Source organism: Oryx dammah, unplaced genomic scaffold (assembly GCF_014754425.2).
Source record: "Oryx dammah isolate SB20612 unplaced genomic scaffold, SCBI_Odam_1.1 HiC_scaffold_16, whole genome shotgun sequence".
Lineage (NCBI taxonomy): Eukaryota > Metazoa > Chordata > Mammalia > Artiodactyla > Bovidae > Oryx > Oryx dammah.
The window spans coordinates 20,292,192-20,310,494 of NW_024070200.1; the positions used below are offsets into that span (position 1 = coordinate 20,292,192).

At 34.2% G+C, this 18,303-nt stretch overlaps 1 protein-coding gene across 17 annotated transcripts in view; it reads right to left on the reverse strand.

Annotated features, from left to right (window-relative positions):
• Positions 1-18,303, reverse strand: part of MIA2 (MIA SH3 domain ER export factor 2) — a 95,173-nt gene that overhangs the window by 23,141 nt on the left and 53,729 nt on the right. For all 17 annotated transcript variants that reach the window (XM_040256709.1, XM_040256707.1, XM_040256708.1 and 14 more), the window contains 10 exons: positions 13,790-13,912; positions 12,071-12,185; positions 10,601-10,647; positions 9,771-9,861; positions 7,209-7,347; positions 6,467-6,568; positions 5,407-5,467; positions 4,830-4,865; positions 1,356-1,423; positions 77-159 (listed from right to left, as the gene is read on the reverse strand). In XM_040256709.1, the coding sequence (XP_040112643.1) occupies positions 77-159; positions 1,356-1,423; positions 4,830-4,865; positions 5,407-5,467; positions 6,467-6,568; positions 7,209-7,347; positions 9,771-9,861; positions 10,601-10,647; positions 12,071-12,185; positions 13,790-13,912 (865 nt within the window). The remainder of the gene's footprint in view (positions 1-76; positions 160-1,355; positions 1,424-4,829; positions 4,866-5,406; positions 5,468-6,466; positions 6,569-7,208; positions 7,348-9,770; positions 9,862-10,600; positions 10,648-12,070; positions 12,186-13,789; positions 13,913-18,303) is intronic.

Genomic DNA, 18,303 nt, shown 5'->3' on the forward strand with positions numbered 1-18,303 from the left:
AATTCACACTAATATAAATGGTATGTACAAAATATAATAAGTATTTTTTTAATGAGGGGTTAAAAAAAAAAACTACCTCTGCCAAATGCTGTATTTGGAACATCAAGTGCATAAGGATCTTTTTCTAAAAGTTCAATTTTAAATTCTGTTTCAGTTAATCTGCAAATAAAGAACAAACATTGCTAAGTTACCTATATAAGAGAAGCACTCACATTTCAAGAAAAATGCCACTATTATAAACTACTTTTTATTATCTCAATATCTACATAAAAGAAGCAGTTCCCGTAAAATTATTCTGATCAAAATACCTTTATATATCCCCCACTATTTATTTTAGGGTAACAGGTTCCTTTTGCCTCATGATAGTGATGTTTTGTGGAGGTTTGGATTTGTTTTGTTCTCTTTCAAAACTAGGCTACAAAGAATACCGTATCACAGAATCCAACTTTTAGAAAGATGAAGGGCCCTCCAAGGTCAGTGAGTTCAAACCTATTATTTTACAACTAAGGAAAGTGAAGTTAGGAGTTCAAATGATTTATGCAAAATTAAAACTCAAGGCTCCCAGCTCTGAGTCATATAAGCTCTCCATTGTAGTGTTACCCATACAATTTCAGTCATAACATAAAATTGGAATCTGATTACTTCATCCTACTAGTTTATTCCTTTCCAAACCTTTTATCTGAAAAATATGACATTTTAAAAGAATCTTATTTCTAGTTCTATACTATTAGATCTGAAATAAAACATTTAATCATATGGCTTTAATTTCTGGGTAGAAAAGACAAGAGACTAAAACTAATACTGGATAATGTTGATAGTACATTCTGTCAAGAAATTATAACACTATGGGAAGACTTTTACAGTCTTCATAGAAAACCATTTACTCTTCCCTTCAATCGAACATTGTATTCTTTTATCCTCTCTTTCATTTTGTTATTGTAAAGCAATGCCATCCAATATAATAAAACCATGGAAAAAGAAAAATAAACATTCTATCCATTTATTCATTAAAGATGTTAATACTCTGCGAATTACCATGTCAAAGAGATTTATCCTTTCTATCTCCAGCTCTTATAATCTCCTTCTACCCACCCTGGTTTAAACAAAAATTTTTTAAGTTATACTTTTTACAAAAAAATCTATGAAAAGTTTCTGTTACAGTAACCTCTAAGACAAGTGTTTCAAACAAAAAATCTAGTCAACTCTAATAGAACTAAGGTATACTTTATTACTAGATATGTTGGGTCACTGAAAGTCTGTTTATCCTTATAAAAATATTAACTACTTAATAAAATAACAACTAAGAATAAAAGTCATAAGCAAAGTTTTTAAAGTATTCCTACTAAGATACTTACTTTTGTCTGTTGTGAGCATTTTCTTTCCTTAAATCATTGAGGTTTCTTTCAGCAGTCCGAGCTGCCAACTTAAAGAAAATAATATAAGCATACATAAATATCTCAATAATTGCATACAAATATACAAAAATTGCATACAATCACTTAAGTATGCAAGTATGCATTTCAGTAAACTCAATGTAAAAAAAATTTAATTTAGAAAATTATATCAAAAAGGAATGAGTTTCATACAACCAGATGAGCCTAAGGCTGGAGTTTAATCATGTACTTGCCAAGAAATGCTTTCAGCTAGATGTAAAGTCAAGGATTAGAATTACTTGGTGTTGTAAATATCCAAATAACATGACAAGAGCAATGGAAGAGGACCCAAGCTTAGGAATGGAGACTCAGAATTATTATGCGTGGCAACACTGGCAGTGGGACAAAGTAACTATCTCCAGAAAGAAATCACTGTAATTCTGTGAAACCATAAAAGTCTAAAAATGCTGGTAAAGGCCATTTTTTTTAATGGCTGAATATAATCAAAGCATGCTGCATGTTTATTAAGTACACAGCACTGTAGAGATATATTCCTTAGTCTTTTACATTTACTTAGAGACACTTTCATTTAATAAAAATCAGAGTACCAATACATATGTTACAAGAAAAAAAAGCTTATACCAAGAATATGCAATAAACCCAAATAGCTGTGGGTAAAATTAAGCTTGCATAGAATACTACATGTTTCCCTGTTATTCTGCGGACTCTCCAGAGTAGAAGCAGCAGAGTGTGGAACATCACACCTGTCAGATGAATGCAGTTCACTATCCCATGGATGGAGGAGCCTGGTAGGCGGCAGTCCATGGGGTCGCTGAGGGTGGGACCTGACTGAGCGACTTCACTTTCACTTTTCACTTTCATGCACTGGGGAAGGAAATGGCAACCCACTCCAGTGTTCTTGCCTGGAGAATCTCAGGGACAGGGGAGCCTGGTGGGCTGCCGTCTATGGGGTCGCACAGAGTCGGACATGACTGAAGTGACTTAGCAACAGCAGAGCAAATGTGAGTCACCAAAAGGTAGGTAAATTAACTCAGTCTATAATTTTGAACTGTACCTGAGCATTGACTTTAACTGGTCAAATAGTCACCAAAAATATAGCTTAACCACATGTTAGCACTCAATGTCAAAAAGATTCCAGGTGTAAATCTTTTTCTGAATTATATAATCAATTTTGTACTAACAAAAAGAACACCACTGTAACAATTTTTGTTAACAAAATACCAATTCATTTAACTTTTAATGATGCAGAACTAAAATCATTTCTAAATGATGCTAATGTGTAACATATTTACTCTTAAACATATGGCACAAAAATGTGTAGTTAAGTCAAAAGTAAGTTCTACTCTGTTTATAGTATAGTATATACTAAGATATAACTACAACAAATAAATATAAAAATAGACTGATGACAGTGATTCACACTTGAAAAATTTACACCCAGAAGTTAGCAAAACTGTAATTTTAGTAAATAACCAACCATATTGTATTCTAAAACATTTTATATTCAGATATTGAACACTTACAATATGCAAAAAAGATTCTATTAGGTACAGGTGTTAAGAAGGAAAGCAAAACAGTCCCTATAAGCTTAAATATGTGGTAAGAACAAATACAAATAACCACAGTACTTGCCACAGAATACAAAAAAAAAAACAACAAAGTACTATGACAATTTAAAGGAAGATTAAATCTAACAGGATGGAGCAAAGAAATGCTCAACAGAGAAAGTAACACCTAAAATTAAGAAATTATTTATTACAACCAAAAGTCTATAAAATGAAAAACTTCATAGAAAATATAAAACTTCATAAAAATATCTATGATATATTAAGAAACGTTATAAAACATTAATATATGATCTTGTTTTTTTAAACATATGTATCTATAAAAGCATGGAATAAATTAAAGTACTACTGCTGATTATTCTTTGTACTTTTCTACCTAGTATAAATTTTTGTTCAATGAGTATATATTATTTTTATAAAATATCTTTTTAGTTTGAGACATTAAGGACATAATGTCTGCATGTTTTAATTTAAGATCAATGTCATTATTTACTAAATAAGAATCTCAATGTATTGAAAAGAAAAAGTATAAGACTTAGAATCTAAAAAAAAAACCTGTAAGACTTAGAATCTAAAAGGTCAATGTTTCAATCTCCAATCTTAACTCTCTGATCACATGACCGAGGGGTGTTTCCTTATCAGGAAGACCTGAATTACATTTATTGTGTGGACTGAGTGAGTAATATATGTAAAATGCCTTAGAGCACAGTGCCTAGAATATATGCAATACTAATAAACATCAGTTCCCTCCATCTTTAAAAAATAATTTGCATGTGAGCATTTAGAAAGGGGTGAGGAAGACTAAATTCATTTCCAAGACCAGCGTATTATTTCAATAACAAATCTTCATTTGAACCCTCATTACAGAAGCATATAAAAGCTCAAAATTGGGAAGGATCCTGATATTCAACTTATCTAATTTCTTACTCTAAGCTGAAATCTCCATTCCAAGAAACATCCATGCCTAAAAATAAAAATATCTTCCAAGCTTCAGGACAGCAGTGATAATTTAACAGTTAACATTTACTGAATGCCTACTATATGTCAGGTACTTGGCTATCAGAATTATCTTATTTAATGTCATCACAATAACTCTGAAATAGATACTAATAATATCTGTCTTTAGGTAAGGAACAGGTGGTAGGTGATAGAACCAGGATATCAACTAAAACAAGCTGACTCCGGACCCCATATTCACCTACTGTGCAAATCGCTTCCCCTTGAAGACTTTGAGGGGCAAGTCTTTCAAAGGCCAGCTGTTAACAACAGTTCTTCATGTTAGAGAGACCATCCTGATCATTACTCAAAATCTATATAGTTATCAGTTCCTCACACAGTTCCTCCACAGCACTGACATGTCACTTCTCATGATGGTCTTTTTCTTACTGTGTAACAAGTAATTAAAAATCAGAGAATCAGATACCTGAATTATATTAATATAATTTTTAGAACTAGGACGGGCTTTAGATTATTACTTCAGCTAGTCCCATTGTTTTACAGATGAGTACACAAGCCTAGAGAATTTTAAATATTTGTCCACAAGTAATTAGCTGGCAATCCACTGCCTGAAACAAGTCCATGAACATTGCCTCACCTCCCCCAGAGTATAAGCCCCAAAGAGTAAAGCTCCTTGCAAAGAAGTAATATGCTAAAAGCAGAGAAGGAAAAATCAGATTTTGTGAATAACTGTATCATAACAAAGTATTTAGTTCATAAGGGATGTAATTCCACTACTGGTGAAATTAAAAGAAACTGATTTCTTTAAACACTACCTTTTTTTCTCAGTTATAAAACTGTACCTTTACACTGCTCATGTAAATTAGGAAAAAGAACAATTTGACAAAAAAGCCTAAGAAAATGTAATACTTACCCAATTATCATGTGCTTTTTTCTCATGAGAAATAACCTGAAAAAGAAAATTCATTAAAATACTACTAATAACTATTTTTTTTCTGTAAAAAACATTCATACCTACCACTATGATTTAATATAAAACTCATAAACTCAAAAATAACTCATTCATCTCTAAAAAGTCAGCAAGTATTATTTTAAAGCAAATTTTCATATACATATGATCTACTCTATTATACTTCTAAAAGAAAAACAATGTAAAGACAACTGAAATTTTTGTCTAGTACATTTCTGTTTTACACAATAATCAATTACAATAGGAGGTACCAATTAAGAGACAACTAGCCAGACTGGTTATATATATACATAGGACCCTAATGCTGCTATATGTTTATCTATTTATGCAACTCAAATTCCCACATCAGCAGTAGTTCACATCGCAACTTTAAACAATGTCTCTTGGCCCAGAATCTTTGCTCCCTAGAAATGTTCCGCCACCACGTGCAAAACCTCAAGAGACTAACTACATTCCTGCATCACAACAGGTATGAATTCAAACAAATCACCACTGTTTCAAGTTACACACACACACGTACCTGTCCTTTATAAGAATGAATAGTTCTCTCCAACTCTTCTTCTAGATCTTTGGCTCGCTTTCTATAAAGAACAAACAATTATTCTACTTAACATAAACTAAGAAATGACAGAACACTCTATCTCTACTGAAAATATTAATTAATTTAATACCTAGACTGCTTTGTTTCATGTAACGCTAGAACTCCACATGTTCATCACCTTTGGTGGTGCTGGTTTAGTTGCAAGGTTCTAAAGCATATTTTTTTCCTGATATAATTTAAACATTAGGTAAGCTTTAAGAATACTACTACTTGAGTTTACCTAAGATTTAGATGGAATACTGGCTCATTTTCATTTTTAAGAAGCATATTGGGAGATGTATTCAGATGCCTATAGTCTTAACAGAACTCTAAGAAATTAAAGATCTGTGAGAAAGAAAATGCTATTACCTTTATAAGACTAAAAAGACTTAAAGTTCATAAAACTATAAAAAGACCTTATAAGACTAAAAACTTCTTTTGGATAAAATTCAAGCTTGCTCTTCCTAATGTAAAATGAAGTATCACAACTATTTGGAGTACTGCTGAATCTTGTCACCTATTTTCTCTAGGTTTTTATTATTTCTATTATTTTAGGATCGACTATTTCAGTAAGGATTGAGCTAAGGTAAAAACTAGATTTATGGTTTTATAAACACTTCTTCATAACTTTAATTAAGGCTTATTCTTCTTTTTGCAGCATACTTCTCTAATTGATTAATATTATATACATTCTTCCCCATGTGAACCAGAGGAAAGACCTTAAAATTAGTCACATTCATAAAGTTCTTAACTTTAACATAATATAGGATTGCCCATATTCAAATCCAACTAATCTAAGAGATTTTGAATTACATAGAGTAAAAGAAAAACTTTTTTGTCCTTTTTATATTTTCTGTATGATCACATAAGAGCAAGACATCCAAAGGAAAAATAATTAAGGGGGATTTTTTTTGATTGCTCTATTATTTTTTTCTGCTTTGGGGCTTTTGTATGGATACCCTTCCTACCTCAAAAACAAAGGGGTGAAATATATTCATACCTATAGGTCTCCAGCTCTTCAGCTGCATGGTTGATCTTTTCATCAGCTTTGGAAAGTTTCTCCTCTTTCTCTAATCGGTAATTTTCCTCCATTGTCAATTTCCTTAAAACAAAGAGTGTTTTATTTCTGTTATTGTATGTCAGAAAATAATCAAAGGTATGTTTTTACTTATATCACAACTGGTGATTTATTCTACTGCTTCCCATAAAGCAACCTGCAAATATCAATAAAAACATCACATGTAAGAAAAAAAAGTACCTGAGTATGGAATTTAATTTATAGACTCAAATTGTAAAGCACCTTATCCAATACAGTACTACTAATACAGAAGCTTTAAGAGTTCACCATTATCATTTATATTTTTATCACTGAAGAAAAAATGTTTCAAAATCAAATAACTTTCTTAAAAAAATAAATTGATGCAATGCAACCCAATCATAAATTAAGAACTTTGAATAACCACATAGTGAAAGTGAAAGTCGCTCAGTCATGTCCGACTCTGTGACCTCATGGACTATACAGTTCGTGGAATTCTCTAGGCCAAAATACTGGAGTGGGTAGCCTTTCCCTTCTCCAGGGGATCTTCCCAACCCAGGGATCAAACCCAAGTCTCCCACACTGCAGGTGGATTCTTTACCAGCTGAGCCACAAGGGAAGCCTAAATAATCACATAAGCTGAATGTAAAACATTTTTAAGCTATTTTATTTGCCACTCAATGGAGTGACCAACATAATTTATTACCTGTGAAGTATCATCTCATTTTCTTGATATAGTTCAGTCATTACTTTAAGTTTCTGCTGAAGTTTTTGAGTTTCACTTTCGAACTGTGTATTTTCTGACTGTAAAGACGCTTGTTCAGTCTGGAGATTTTTAATACACTCTACAGAAAAAATTTTTAAATCACAATTAAGGGAGCAAATATTTTGAGATACATATTAATATTTTATAAAAATAAAAATTACAAAAACTAATTATTAATAAACTAAATTCTTTCCAACAGAAAATTGATAAGATATTTTGTTTGCTTTAACATGTTAAGAGCTATATAAATTATTATAACATTTTTTATTATTTAAGGATTTCCTAAAAAAAATTCTAAAACCTTGAGTACTCTTTAATTCTAGCATCTAATTTTCTGTGACAAAAGTCACTAAAATTCTCAAAGTTTAGGTGATGAGGATTTTGAAGGCAAATACTTTAGCTTAATATTTTCTGTGAATCTCTCCTACATGATTAATAATGCATCTATTTTTCCCAAATAAAAAGTTGTTTACCCATTAACACTTCTACCCAGCCTCTTTCTAAGCCAAAATTTTTATACGTGTTAAAAATCAAGCCAGAAATTTGGGTTTTCTGATAATGAATACCCCAAAGTCCTGCTGGCTTATACCAGATCAAGACTGGAAAGGAAAATACCAATTTTAGCTTTGTTTCAACCTAAAAGAATTGTCAATGAAAATTAAAATAAACAATTCTAATAATTATGATTATAAAATAATTAGTGGATGCACTAATTAGATAAATTATTTCTCTTTCAACATAACATAATTCAGCTCCTCTAAGACTAAGGTGACATCTCCCCAAAAAAATGGGTATGAATCACGACCATACCCACAAATCTTGAAACAAGGCAAAACTCACTCTGCCTAAACAGGACAATTCCAAAATCATACTAACAATCATTAGAATTTTACTGATTTTACACACCAAAAAGATAGTTTAATACCTTAACATTAAATGATTAAACGTGCAGGAAATTGTCCACATCTTGTCTTTCCAAGAAATTTTTAAATCTAGATCAGTAAAGTTTGTTGACCTTTGGCCTTAAGCCATTGCCATGTCATCTTAACAATTCTTAACAAGCCATTGTTAAGTCACTTAACTGACATTCATGTTGGATATTACTTCTTTTAAAATTGGATCATCTCTATTAAAAAAGAAAATTAAACCAACACTTAAACCTTCATTATATTTTTTCACTTCTACCTTAACTGTTTTGTTTCAAATCCTCTGTATCTTAAAATAACACTGTAAATGATTACCAAAAACGGCAGGGTCAGAGGAGAAACAATTCAGAACAAAACCTTTCTGTTCTGAATAGAAGATCAATTATAGAAATTTATCTTTCATGACTCCCTAAAATAAGAAAGATTTGCAAGAAGGGACACAAAGTCTCCAAATACTAGTTTTAGAAAAATAGTAATTTGCCAAGATACCATATTAAGTGATGGGGTAACTGGTGAGCAAATTCATACTACAAGTTCCTCACTGAAAGAAAGCCTGTTAATGTACTAAAATAGGGCTTCCTTGAAAGTTGGCTTCCTATCTTTTCCTCTTGTAAATCTCCCATATAGGAGATTTTAGTACTCCCATATAGGAGTATTTAAAGTATAGGCCTTTTTTAGTACTATACACTAGCAAAACTTTAGGTTAATATTAATGTTTTTCAAAATTCAAAAATAACCCAACTATCAGTACCATGTGAATAGGGCAATGATAATTTTTTAAATAATCTGTACCTTTGGTGGTTCAACCTTTTCAAAAGATGTTTTATTATAAACACAGTTTACCTATTTTAGAAATTTTTGGAAATATAGATAAGTAAAAAGAAAACAGAAATCTTCCATGATCCCATATTCAAAGAGAATCATGGCTGACATTTGAGAATGTCCTTCCATCATTTTTTTTGCTAACAGTTATGCTGAATTTTTTTTTTTTTTTTTTTTACAAAATGGAATGTTACTTACATCAACTTTTAAAATTTTGGAACATAACAGTATTTTTTCACTTTAGGGAAAAAAATGCTATCAGCAAAATTAAAAAACAAATCTTTTCAATGATAAAAAACATCAGTTCTACAGGTCTAACATCATTCCCATATATGTTAATATACTATGCAAGGACATTAGAGGAAAAAGCTGTACCATAAAAAGATCTATGAAATATAGAAGTACCACTACTAAAAATCAAATTTGCAATTAACAAAGTTTTTTTAATTAAGTTTTAATCTGCTACTTTTAAACAACTAAAACCATACCAAATATTTGACACTGAAATTAAAAGTACAGCTTTACATGTTTTTTTTTTTAAATAATGCCATTGATTTTATATAAATATGGAGGAAACAATATGGCTTTACCAACAATAAAAACTCAGACTAACTTTTCACAAATAACGAACAAAAGTAAAAGTTAAAAAAAAAATTCAAATTGTATCTCCCCATAATTGATTCAATTAATGTTCTATTCTCTATAAGGAGACATATTTATTTAGAGAAACTTTGTAAGTCTATAGATTATCTACCTGTAAGCTCTTCTTTTGTTTTATCAGCTTCAGATAATTGAGTGTAAATTTGGTTTCTTTCTCCTTCTAGGGTTTTTAAAGAAGCTCTTAACTTCAAAGAATGGGAGAAGGAGAAGAAAAAAAGCAACATTAAACAATTATACCAAAACAAACAAAAATCTCAATATACCATCCTAATCCTTTGAAGCTCTTTTACACTCCGAGGAAATTACTGCCCAGACTACACAAGCCAACAATGGAGTTTCCATCTTAGAAAGTTAGCAAAGTCATCAACACATGTAAATCTCAAAACAGGAATAAAGAAGTCAGTGATTAATGTTTGAACAGCAGCTGTTTGCTTTCAGCACATAAATTTTGATCAAAGCAACCTTCAAACTACATTACTGAAACTTCACATAGATCAATAAAGATCAGGATACCACTACTAGGATGAAAGAGAATAGGGATAAACCACAAGAAAACGAATCTAGTACGTACTTCTTAAGATAAGATATGGGGCAACAGAATATTAGAAAACACTGAGACGTGAGAATGAAGAACATCCAAAGAGGAAAGTATGGGAAAATATGTAGCAAACATTAATACAGTCCTTATCCAAAGAAATGAGTGCACACCTTGAAAATTTTTATTACAATAAATTCTAAAACCTAACAATATGAATATCTAGTTACCATAAAAAAATTAAAAGCAACTGAAGAAAATTCTGATCACTTCTAAAACTTCTATCACTTATACGGTAACCATAAGATAGACATTTAAAAGTTACTAGGATATATGGATTTAATCCATGCTTTATTTGTTTCTCTATATTCTTATGTAGTAATGCAAACCTTAGCAGCATGAACCAGTTTCTTCAAAGCTCCTTTTGGTTGATTATCTATAACGAAAAACAAAACCATAATAACTTGATAAAACAGTACAATGCCACAACAGACAGCCAAATGATTTTATTAGTTCACTCAACTAGAGCTTTATAATCCTTTGTTACAATAAAGAATTTAACATAAGGCACAACGGCCTCAGACCTGCTCCCAGGAAGCTAAACCAAAAAAGCAATGGAATTATCATAGTATCTGTAACATGGTTCTTTACCACTAACTCCAAAAACAGAGTTAAAATAAGTATTTGGTAGTCACCTAAATCTAGCCCCCAGTTTCGATTATTCTTAGAATTCCTCATCAGACAAAATATGAGCAGAATTATATTCCAAATTAAAATAACATTAAGCATGAGTTTTCTCATAATAATTTCTTACAAGATAAAGCAGAAGTAAAAAATTACAAACAGAACTATATGTCTTTACTTTGGAGTGTACTTTTCTTCCAAGACATTAATGTTACCATCAAAGAAAATCTTTAAAAAAATCACACCTTCTCCTTAACACATTTTTTACTGATATAGAGGATGGAGGGAGAGAAAAGAGAAAAGTTACAAAAGTCAGAGAAACTATCATTGGGGGAAACTCAATGAAGATACCTGAGACCTCTTTTGTACTGTTCTTACAATTTTCTGTGAGTCTATATATCAAAGCAAGATATTCTTTTTTAGAGTCAAAAGAACTGTTCTGAAAATATACTAAGTGGCTATAGGGAACCTAACTTTTGCTGAGTTTTCATACTGCAACCAGCAATGGCAATAGACTTTGGGATGGTCGAAATTAAAGTACTGTCACCATATGAACCATCTAAAAAAAATGCATCCTGAGGCATTCATTTATACAACACTCAGTTTTCCAACTACTCACCCATCCATTTAATTAGCTTACAGTACAGGGGGAAACAAGCAAGGAAAGAATTATGATGCAGTATGAAGACTGCTGTGGTCGTGGTGGTGGTTTAGTCACTAAGTCATGTCTGAATCGTGCGACCCCTTGGACTGTAGCCCGCCAGGCTCCTCTGTCCATGGGATCTCCCAGGCAAGAATACTGGAGTGGGTTGCCATTTCCTTCTCCAGGGGATCTTCCTGAACCAGGGATCAAACATGTGTCTCCCGCATTGCAGCTGGGTCCCCTACATTGCAGGCGGATTCTTTACCACTGAGCCACCAGGGAAGCCAAGGACTGCTATAATGTACAACACATAAAAAGAACAGAGGTGAAGAAGGCTGAAAGTCTATCTATCTGAGGCACCGAAGACAGATTTACTGAAATGGAGCTATCCTAGCTGACACAACCACAAGGGATAGTGAGAGAGGAAAAGAATGTTACGCAAGTATATAAGGAGTATTATAATAGCACATGGGGAACTAAAAGGATATACCAGAGCCAGTCATCATATTCAGTAAAAGAAGATGAGTTATACCTAGGTACGCATCGTTTTCTGAATCACTCTTCATTTCCAAGTTATCATCGTCTGCAATGTCTTCACCAAGTACAGCAGTCCAGTCTTTCATCTTTCGTAAGCGCTCTGTCAGAGACTTGACATTTACCAAAGGGGGAAAAAAAAGAGGGTAATGCCTTATGCTGGCTTTACAACCTCTGAATGTGTAACTGTAGTCTAAAAATCAATCCACATAGATAAAAGTACATGAGCTCTTACTCTCTACCTAGCATAAAATATGTAAATACTCTCAGAAACTAACATTTATTTAGTATTAATGTCTACAAGTTAAAAATAAAAACTGGGTACTCTTAAATCAAATATGAAAAGTGAAAGCTGAAAGTGGCAGTCGCTCAGTCAGGTCTGACTCTTCGTGACCCCGTGGACTGTAATTCTCCAGGCAACAATGCTGGAGTGGGTGGCCATTCATTTCTCCAGTGATCTTCCAACTCGGGTCTCCTGCATGGCAGGTGGATTCCTTACCGTCTGAGCTACGAAGGAAGCCCAAATCAAATAAGTGTAATACCTAGCAATGGCGCATTTTCTCGAAGTGTATCACATGACTATACAGTAACAAAACATTTCTTACATGGTATTTCTCACTTGCCACAATAAGAGTAGTCATTAACGTGAGAATAAATTTTGTGTGAAAGTTAAACAAATCCCCAAGTGGAGTACATGATATATGAAAACAGATTGCACAGATTCAATTTAATCAAGTAAACAACTAGCTGAGGAGATCAGCTGACACAACTGACCAACAGAAAACGAAACTGTAAAATAGAATCTGAGTTGGAACATCAGAGGTTTTGCTACAGTACTTTTTGATTTTTCTTAAAGAAGCTCCTCTGTCCATGGGATTCTCTAGGCAAGAATACTGGAATGGGTTGCCATGCCCTCCTCCAGGGGACTGTCCCAACCCAAGGATCGAGCCCAGGTCTCCTGCACTGGCAGGTGGATTCTTTACTTTTGAGACACTGAGGAAGCCCCAAAAACATCCTTAGTAGTGAAGTAAATAGTGTAAATGTATAGCTTTCAAGATGACATCATCCACTTCACTGTGCAGGTTACAGAATGTTAGTTGTACATCTTATTATTAATATAATAAACAGATACTTGAGTATCTATTAAGATTTAAAAGTGTAGGCAGGAAAAACTGGTAGAAGGGAGAGATAAGAAGTAGGAAAAAAATCAATAAATCTTAACAGTAATACCAATTATCTTATTCCTAATGGAGTTAAAGTGCAATTAGATTTACTTAAAATATTCATCTCTGTGAAAGTACATATACCAGTTAATCTAGGCATTAAAGATATTCATATTTATATTCAATGCATAAAACTTCATTTGTCCAATTTATAAAATTCTTTCCAACTCTTCTCATTAACAAAAACGATGGCAATCTTAAGATAAAATCCAAAATCCTTTGTCTTTCTTCATTAAATATCTAGGCTAAAACAGAAGAGAGAAGAAAAAAGGACACAGAGAATATATGTGTGTGTGTGTGTGTGTACATACTAAAAATCTACAAGTTTTCAAAGAACATTTGGCAACACAGATACAAATACAGTACAACTAGTAATGTTTGCAAAAAAGTACATCTCCTCAAAATAAAAGCTGCTAAAAACAAAATTTTTTATATTTCACAATTAGTACAAAGATCTAGCTTAACTCAGTCATTAAACTAGCAGGGCTGTTTACCTTAATCTGATTTTCTTTATCACAGAGAACTTGTTCCATATGTACTTTGGAGTCTTCAAAAGTTATTTTCTGTTTATTAAGCTCATTCACTTGTTCTCTCCATTCTTCAGCTTCTTGTAAAAGCTAACATTTAAACCCCAAAGAAAAAGAAAAGCAACTCTTATTATCTCATCATATTTATATGCAGGTACACTTATTCATGGGCTTCTCTTGTGGCTCAGCTGGTAAAGAATACACCTGCAATGTGGGAGACCTGGGTTCCATCCCTGGGTTGGGAAGATCCCCTGGAGAAGGGAAAGGTTACCCACTCTAGTGTTCTGGCCTAGAGAATTCCATGGACTGTATAGTCCATGGGGTCACAAAGAGTCGGACACAACTGAGTGACTTTCACTTTCACACTTATGTATGTAAGGTGTATCATTAAAAGAACCTCACAAAAAGGAGAAGTAACTCATATTATTGTATCAAACTCAGGTGCAGATGCACTTATTTATATATACCTAGGTGCACCACTAATAAATAGGTTTCCCCGGTGGCTCAGTGGTAACGAATTTGCCTGCCAGTGAAGGAGACCTGGGCTTGGTCCCTGGGGTTGGAAAAATCACTTGGCGACAGAAATGGCACCCCACTCCAGTATTCTTGCCTGGGAAATGCCAGGGACAGAAGAGCCTGGTGGGCTAGAGTCCATGGAGTTCCAAAGAGTCCAACACAACTTAGCAGCTGAGCACGCATGCACCACTAATAAATATTATACAACACAGTGTGTTGCTAAGAAGGGTAAGGAAAAAATGAGGTGGTGGGGAAGGAGTATAATGAAGAAAGAAGGAAAGGAAGGAAGGGCTCCTTTTTTTCAAAGAACTTTTAAAACGTGGGTTTTAAAGTAAAATAACAGACTTTAACATTCTTCAACTACTTATATGATAAATGTATATCAAATTAAAAGCTTTCAGAGACACATTTGTTAGATTTGGCTATTTCTTGCCATTCTTTATATCCCATATAACATGCCATACCTCATTTATATTAAAATTTATTTTTTAATCATGTGCCATTTTGTGGCTAACTAACCTTCAGAAATACCCTAATCTAAAATAGATCAAATTCTGCATAAACAACCTTTTACTGTATAGACTTTTTTACAGAGGAGAACTTTCTCAACATGAATAAAAGGTAAAGACTGTCATAAAAGATAAACTTAACTACATAATGCTTATTTTAAAGTTTTGCAAATCAAAAAATAACAGAAATAAAATTTAAAATTTAAAAACAAGCAAGTAACTAGCAAGAAATATTTATATATAACACAGGGTTAATAACTGTAATATGCAAAAAGCTTTTAGAAGTCAATAAGAAAAATAGGTCCCCTCCCCCCAAAATAGAATCAGCAAGTGATTTACAAAAGAATCAGCCAATATATACATATATATGGAAAAAAGGCCAATTTTACTTAATCTTTAAAACTCTATTCCATTAAATAGTAATTACTGGGTTTTCCAGCAAAATCAAGGCTTCATCAGCATATTCCCTGGCACACAAAAAACTAGTCCTTCTCCACATATGTTAGTAAAATAAGACAATTTCAGTATTCTTGCCTTGGAATCCCATGAACAGTAGGAAAAGGCAAAATGATAGGATACCAAAAGAGGAACTGCCCAGGTCATTAGGTGCCCAATATGCTACTGGAGATCAGTGGAGAAGTAACTCCAGAAAGAATGAAGGGATGGAGCCAAAACAAAAACAATACCCAGTTGTGCATGTGACTGGTGATAGAAGCAAGATCCGGTGCTTGTAAAGAGCAATATTGCATAGGAACCTGGAATGTCAGGTCCATGAATCAAGGCAAATTGGAAGTGGTCAAACAAGAGATGGCAAGGGTGAACGTCAATATTCTAGGAATCAGCGAACTAAAATGGACAGGAATGGGTGAATTTAACTCAGATGACCATTATATCTACTACTGCAGGCAGGAATCTCTCAAAAGAAATGGAGTAGCCATCATGGTCAACAAAAGAGTCCGAAATGCAGTACTTGGATGCAATCTCAAAAATGACAGAATGATCTCTGTTCATTTCCTGGTCAAACCATTCAATATCACAGTTATCCAAGTCTATGCCCCAATCAGTAATGCTGAAGAAGCTGAAGTTGAACGGTGCTATAGACACCTACAAGAACTTTTAGAACTAACACCCCCAAATGATGTCCTTTTCATTATAGGGGACTGGAATGCAAAAGTAGGAAGTCAAGAAACACCTGGAGTAACAAGCAAATTTGGCCTTGGAATGTGGAATGAAGCAGGGCAAAGACTAATAGAGTTTTGCCAAGAAAATGCACTGGTCATAGCAAACACTGTCTTCCAACAACACAAGAGAAGACTCTACACATGGACATCACCAGATGGTCAACACCGAAATCAGATTGATTATATTCTTTGCAGCCAAAGAAGGAGAAGCTCTATACAGTCAACAAAAACAGGACCAGTAGCTGACTGTGGCTCAGATCATGAACTCCTTATTACCAAATTCAGACTCAAATTGAAGAAAGTAGGGAAAACTGCTTGACAATTCAGGTATGACCTAAATCAAATCCCTTATGATTATACAGTACAAGTGAGAAATAGATTTAAGGGCCTAGATCTGATAGATAGAGTGCCTGATGAACTATGGAATGGGGTTCGTGACATTGTACAGCAGACAGGGATCAAGACCATCCCCATGGAAAAGAAATGCAAAAAACCAAAATGGCTGTCTGGGGAGGGCTTAAAATAGCTGTGAAAAGGAGACAGGCAAAAGCAAAGGAGAAAAGGAAAGATATAAGCATCTGAATGCAGAGTCCCAAAGAATAGCAAGAAGAGATAAGAAAGCCTTCTTCAGTGATCAATGCAAAGAAATAGAGGAAAAGAACAGAATGGGAAAGACTAGCGATCTCTTCAAGAAAATTAGAGATACCAAGGGAACGTTTCATGCAAAGATGGGCTCAATAAAGGACAGAAATGGTCTGGACCTAACAGAAGCAGAAGATATTAAGAAGAGGTGGCAAGAATACATGGAAGAACTATACAAAAAAGATCTTCACGACCTAGATAATCATGATGATGTGATCACTAATCTAGAGCCAGACATCTTGGAATGTGGAGTCAAGGGGCCTTAGAAAGCATCACTACAAACAAAGCTAGTGGAGGTGATGGAATCCAGTTGAGCTATTTCAAATCCTGAAAGATGATGCTGTGAAAGTGCTGCACTCAATATGCCAGCAAATTTGGAAAACTCAGCAGTGGCCACAGGACTAGAAAAGGTCAGTTTTCATTCCAATTCCAAAGAAAGGCAATGCCAAAGAATGCTCAAACTACCACACAATTGCACTCATCTCACATGCTAGTAAAGTAATGCTCAAAATTCTCCAAGCCAGACTTCAGCAATACGTGAACCATAAACTCCCTGATGTTCAAGCTGGTTTTAGAAAAGGCAGAGGAACCAGAGATCAAATTGCCAACATCTGCTGGATCATGGAAAAAGCAAGAGAGTTCCAGAAAAACATCTATTTCTGCTTCATTGACTATGCCAAAGCCTTTGACTGTGTGGATCACCATAAACTGTGGAAAATTCTGAAAGAGATGGGAATACCAGACCACCTAACCTGCCTCCTGAGAAATCTGTATACAGGTCAGGAAGCAACAGTTAGAACTGGACATGGAACAACAGACTGGTTCCAAATAGGAAAAGGAGTACGTCAAGGCTGTATATTGTCGCCCTGCTTATTTAACTTCTATGCAGAGTACATCATGAGAAACGCTGGACTGGAAGAAACACAAACTGGAATCAAGATTGCCGGGAGAAATATCAATAAACTCAGATATGCAGATGACACCACCCTTATGGCAGAAAGTGAAGAGGAGCTAAAAAGCCTCTTGATGACAGTGAAAGAGGAGAGTGAAGAAGTTGGCTTAAAGCTCAACATTCAGAAAACGAAGATCATGGCATCCGGTCCCATCACTTGATGGGAAATAGATGGGGAAACAGTGTCAGACTTTATTTTGGGGGGCTCCAGAATCACTGCAGATGGTGATTGCAGCCATGAAATTAAAAGACGCTTACTCCTTGGAAGAAAAGTTATGAGCAACCTAGATAGTATATTCAAAAGCAGAGACATTACTTTGCCGACTAAGGTCCGTCTAGTCAAGGCTATGGTTTTTCCTGTGGTCATGTATGGATGTGAGAGTTGGACTGTGAAGAAGGCTGAGCGCTGAAGAATTGATGCTTTTGAACTGTGGTGTTGGAGAAGACTCTTGAGAGTCCCTTGGACTGCAAGGAGATCCAACCAGTTCATTCTGAAGGAGATCAACCCTGGGATTTCTTTGGAAGGAATGATGCTAAAGCTGAAACTCCAGTACTTTGGCCACCTCATGAGAAGAGTTGACTCACTGGAAAAGACTCTGATGCTGGGAGGGATTAGGGGCAGGAGGAGAAAGGGACGACAGAGGATGAGATGGCTGGATGGCATCACGGACTCGATGGACA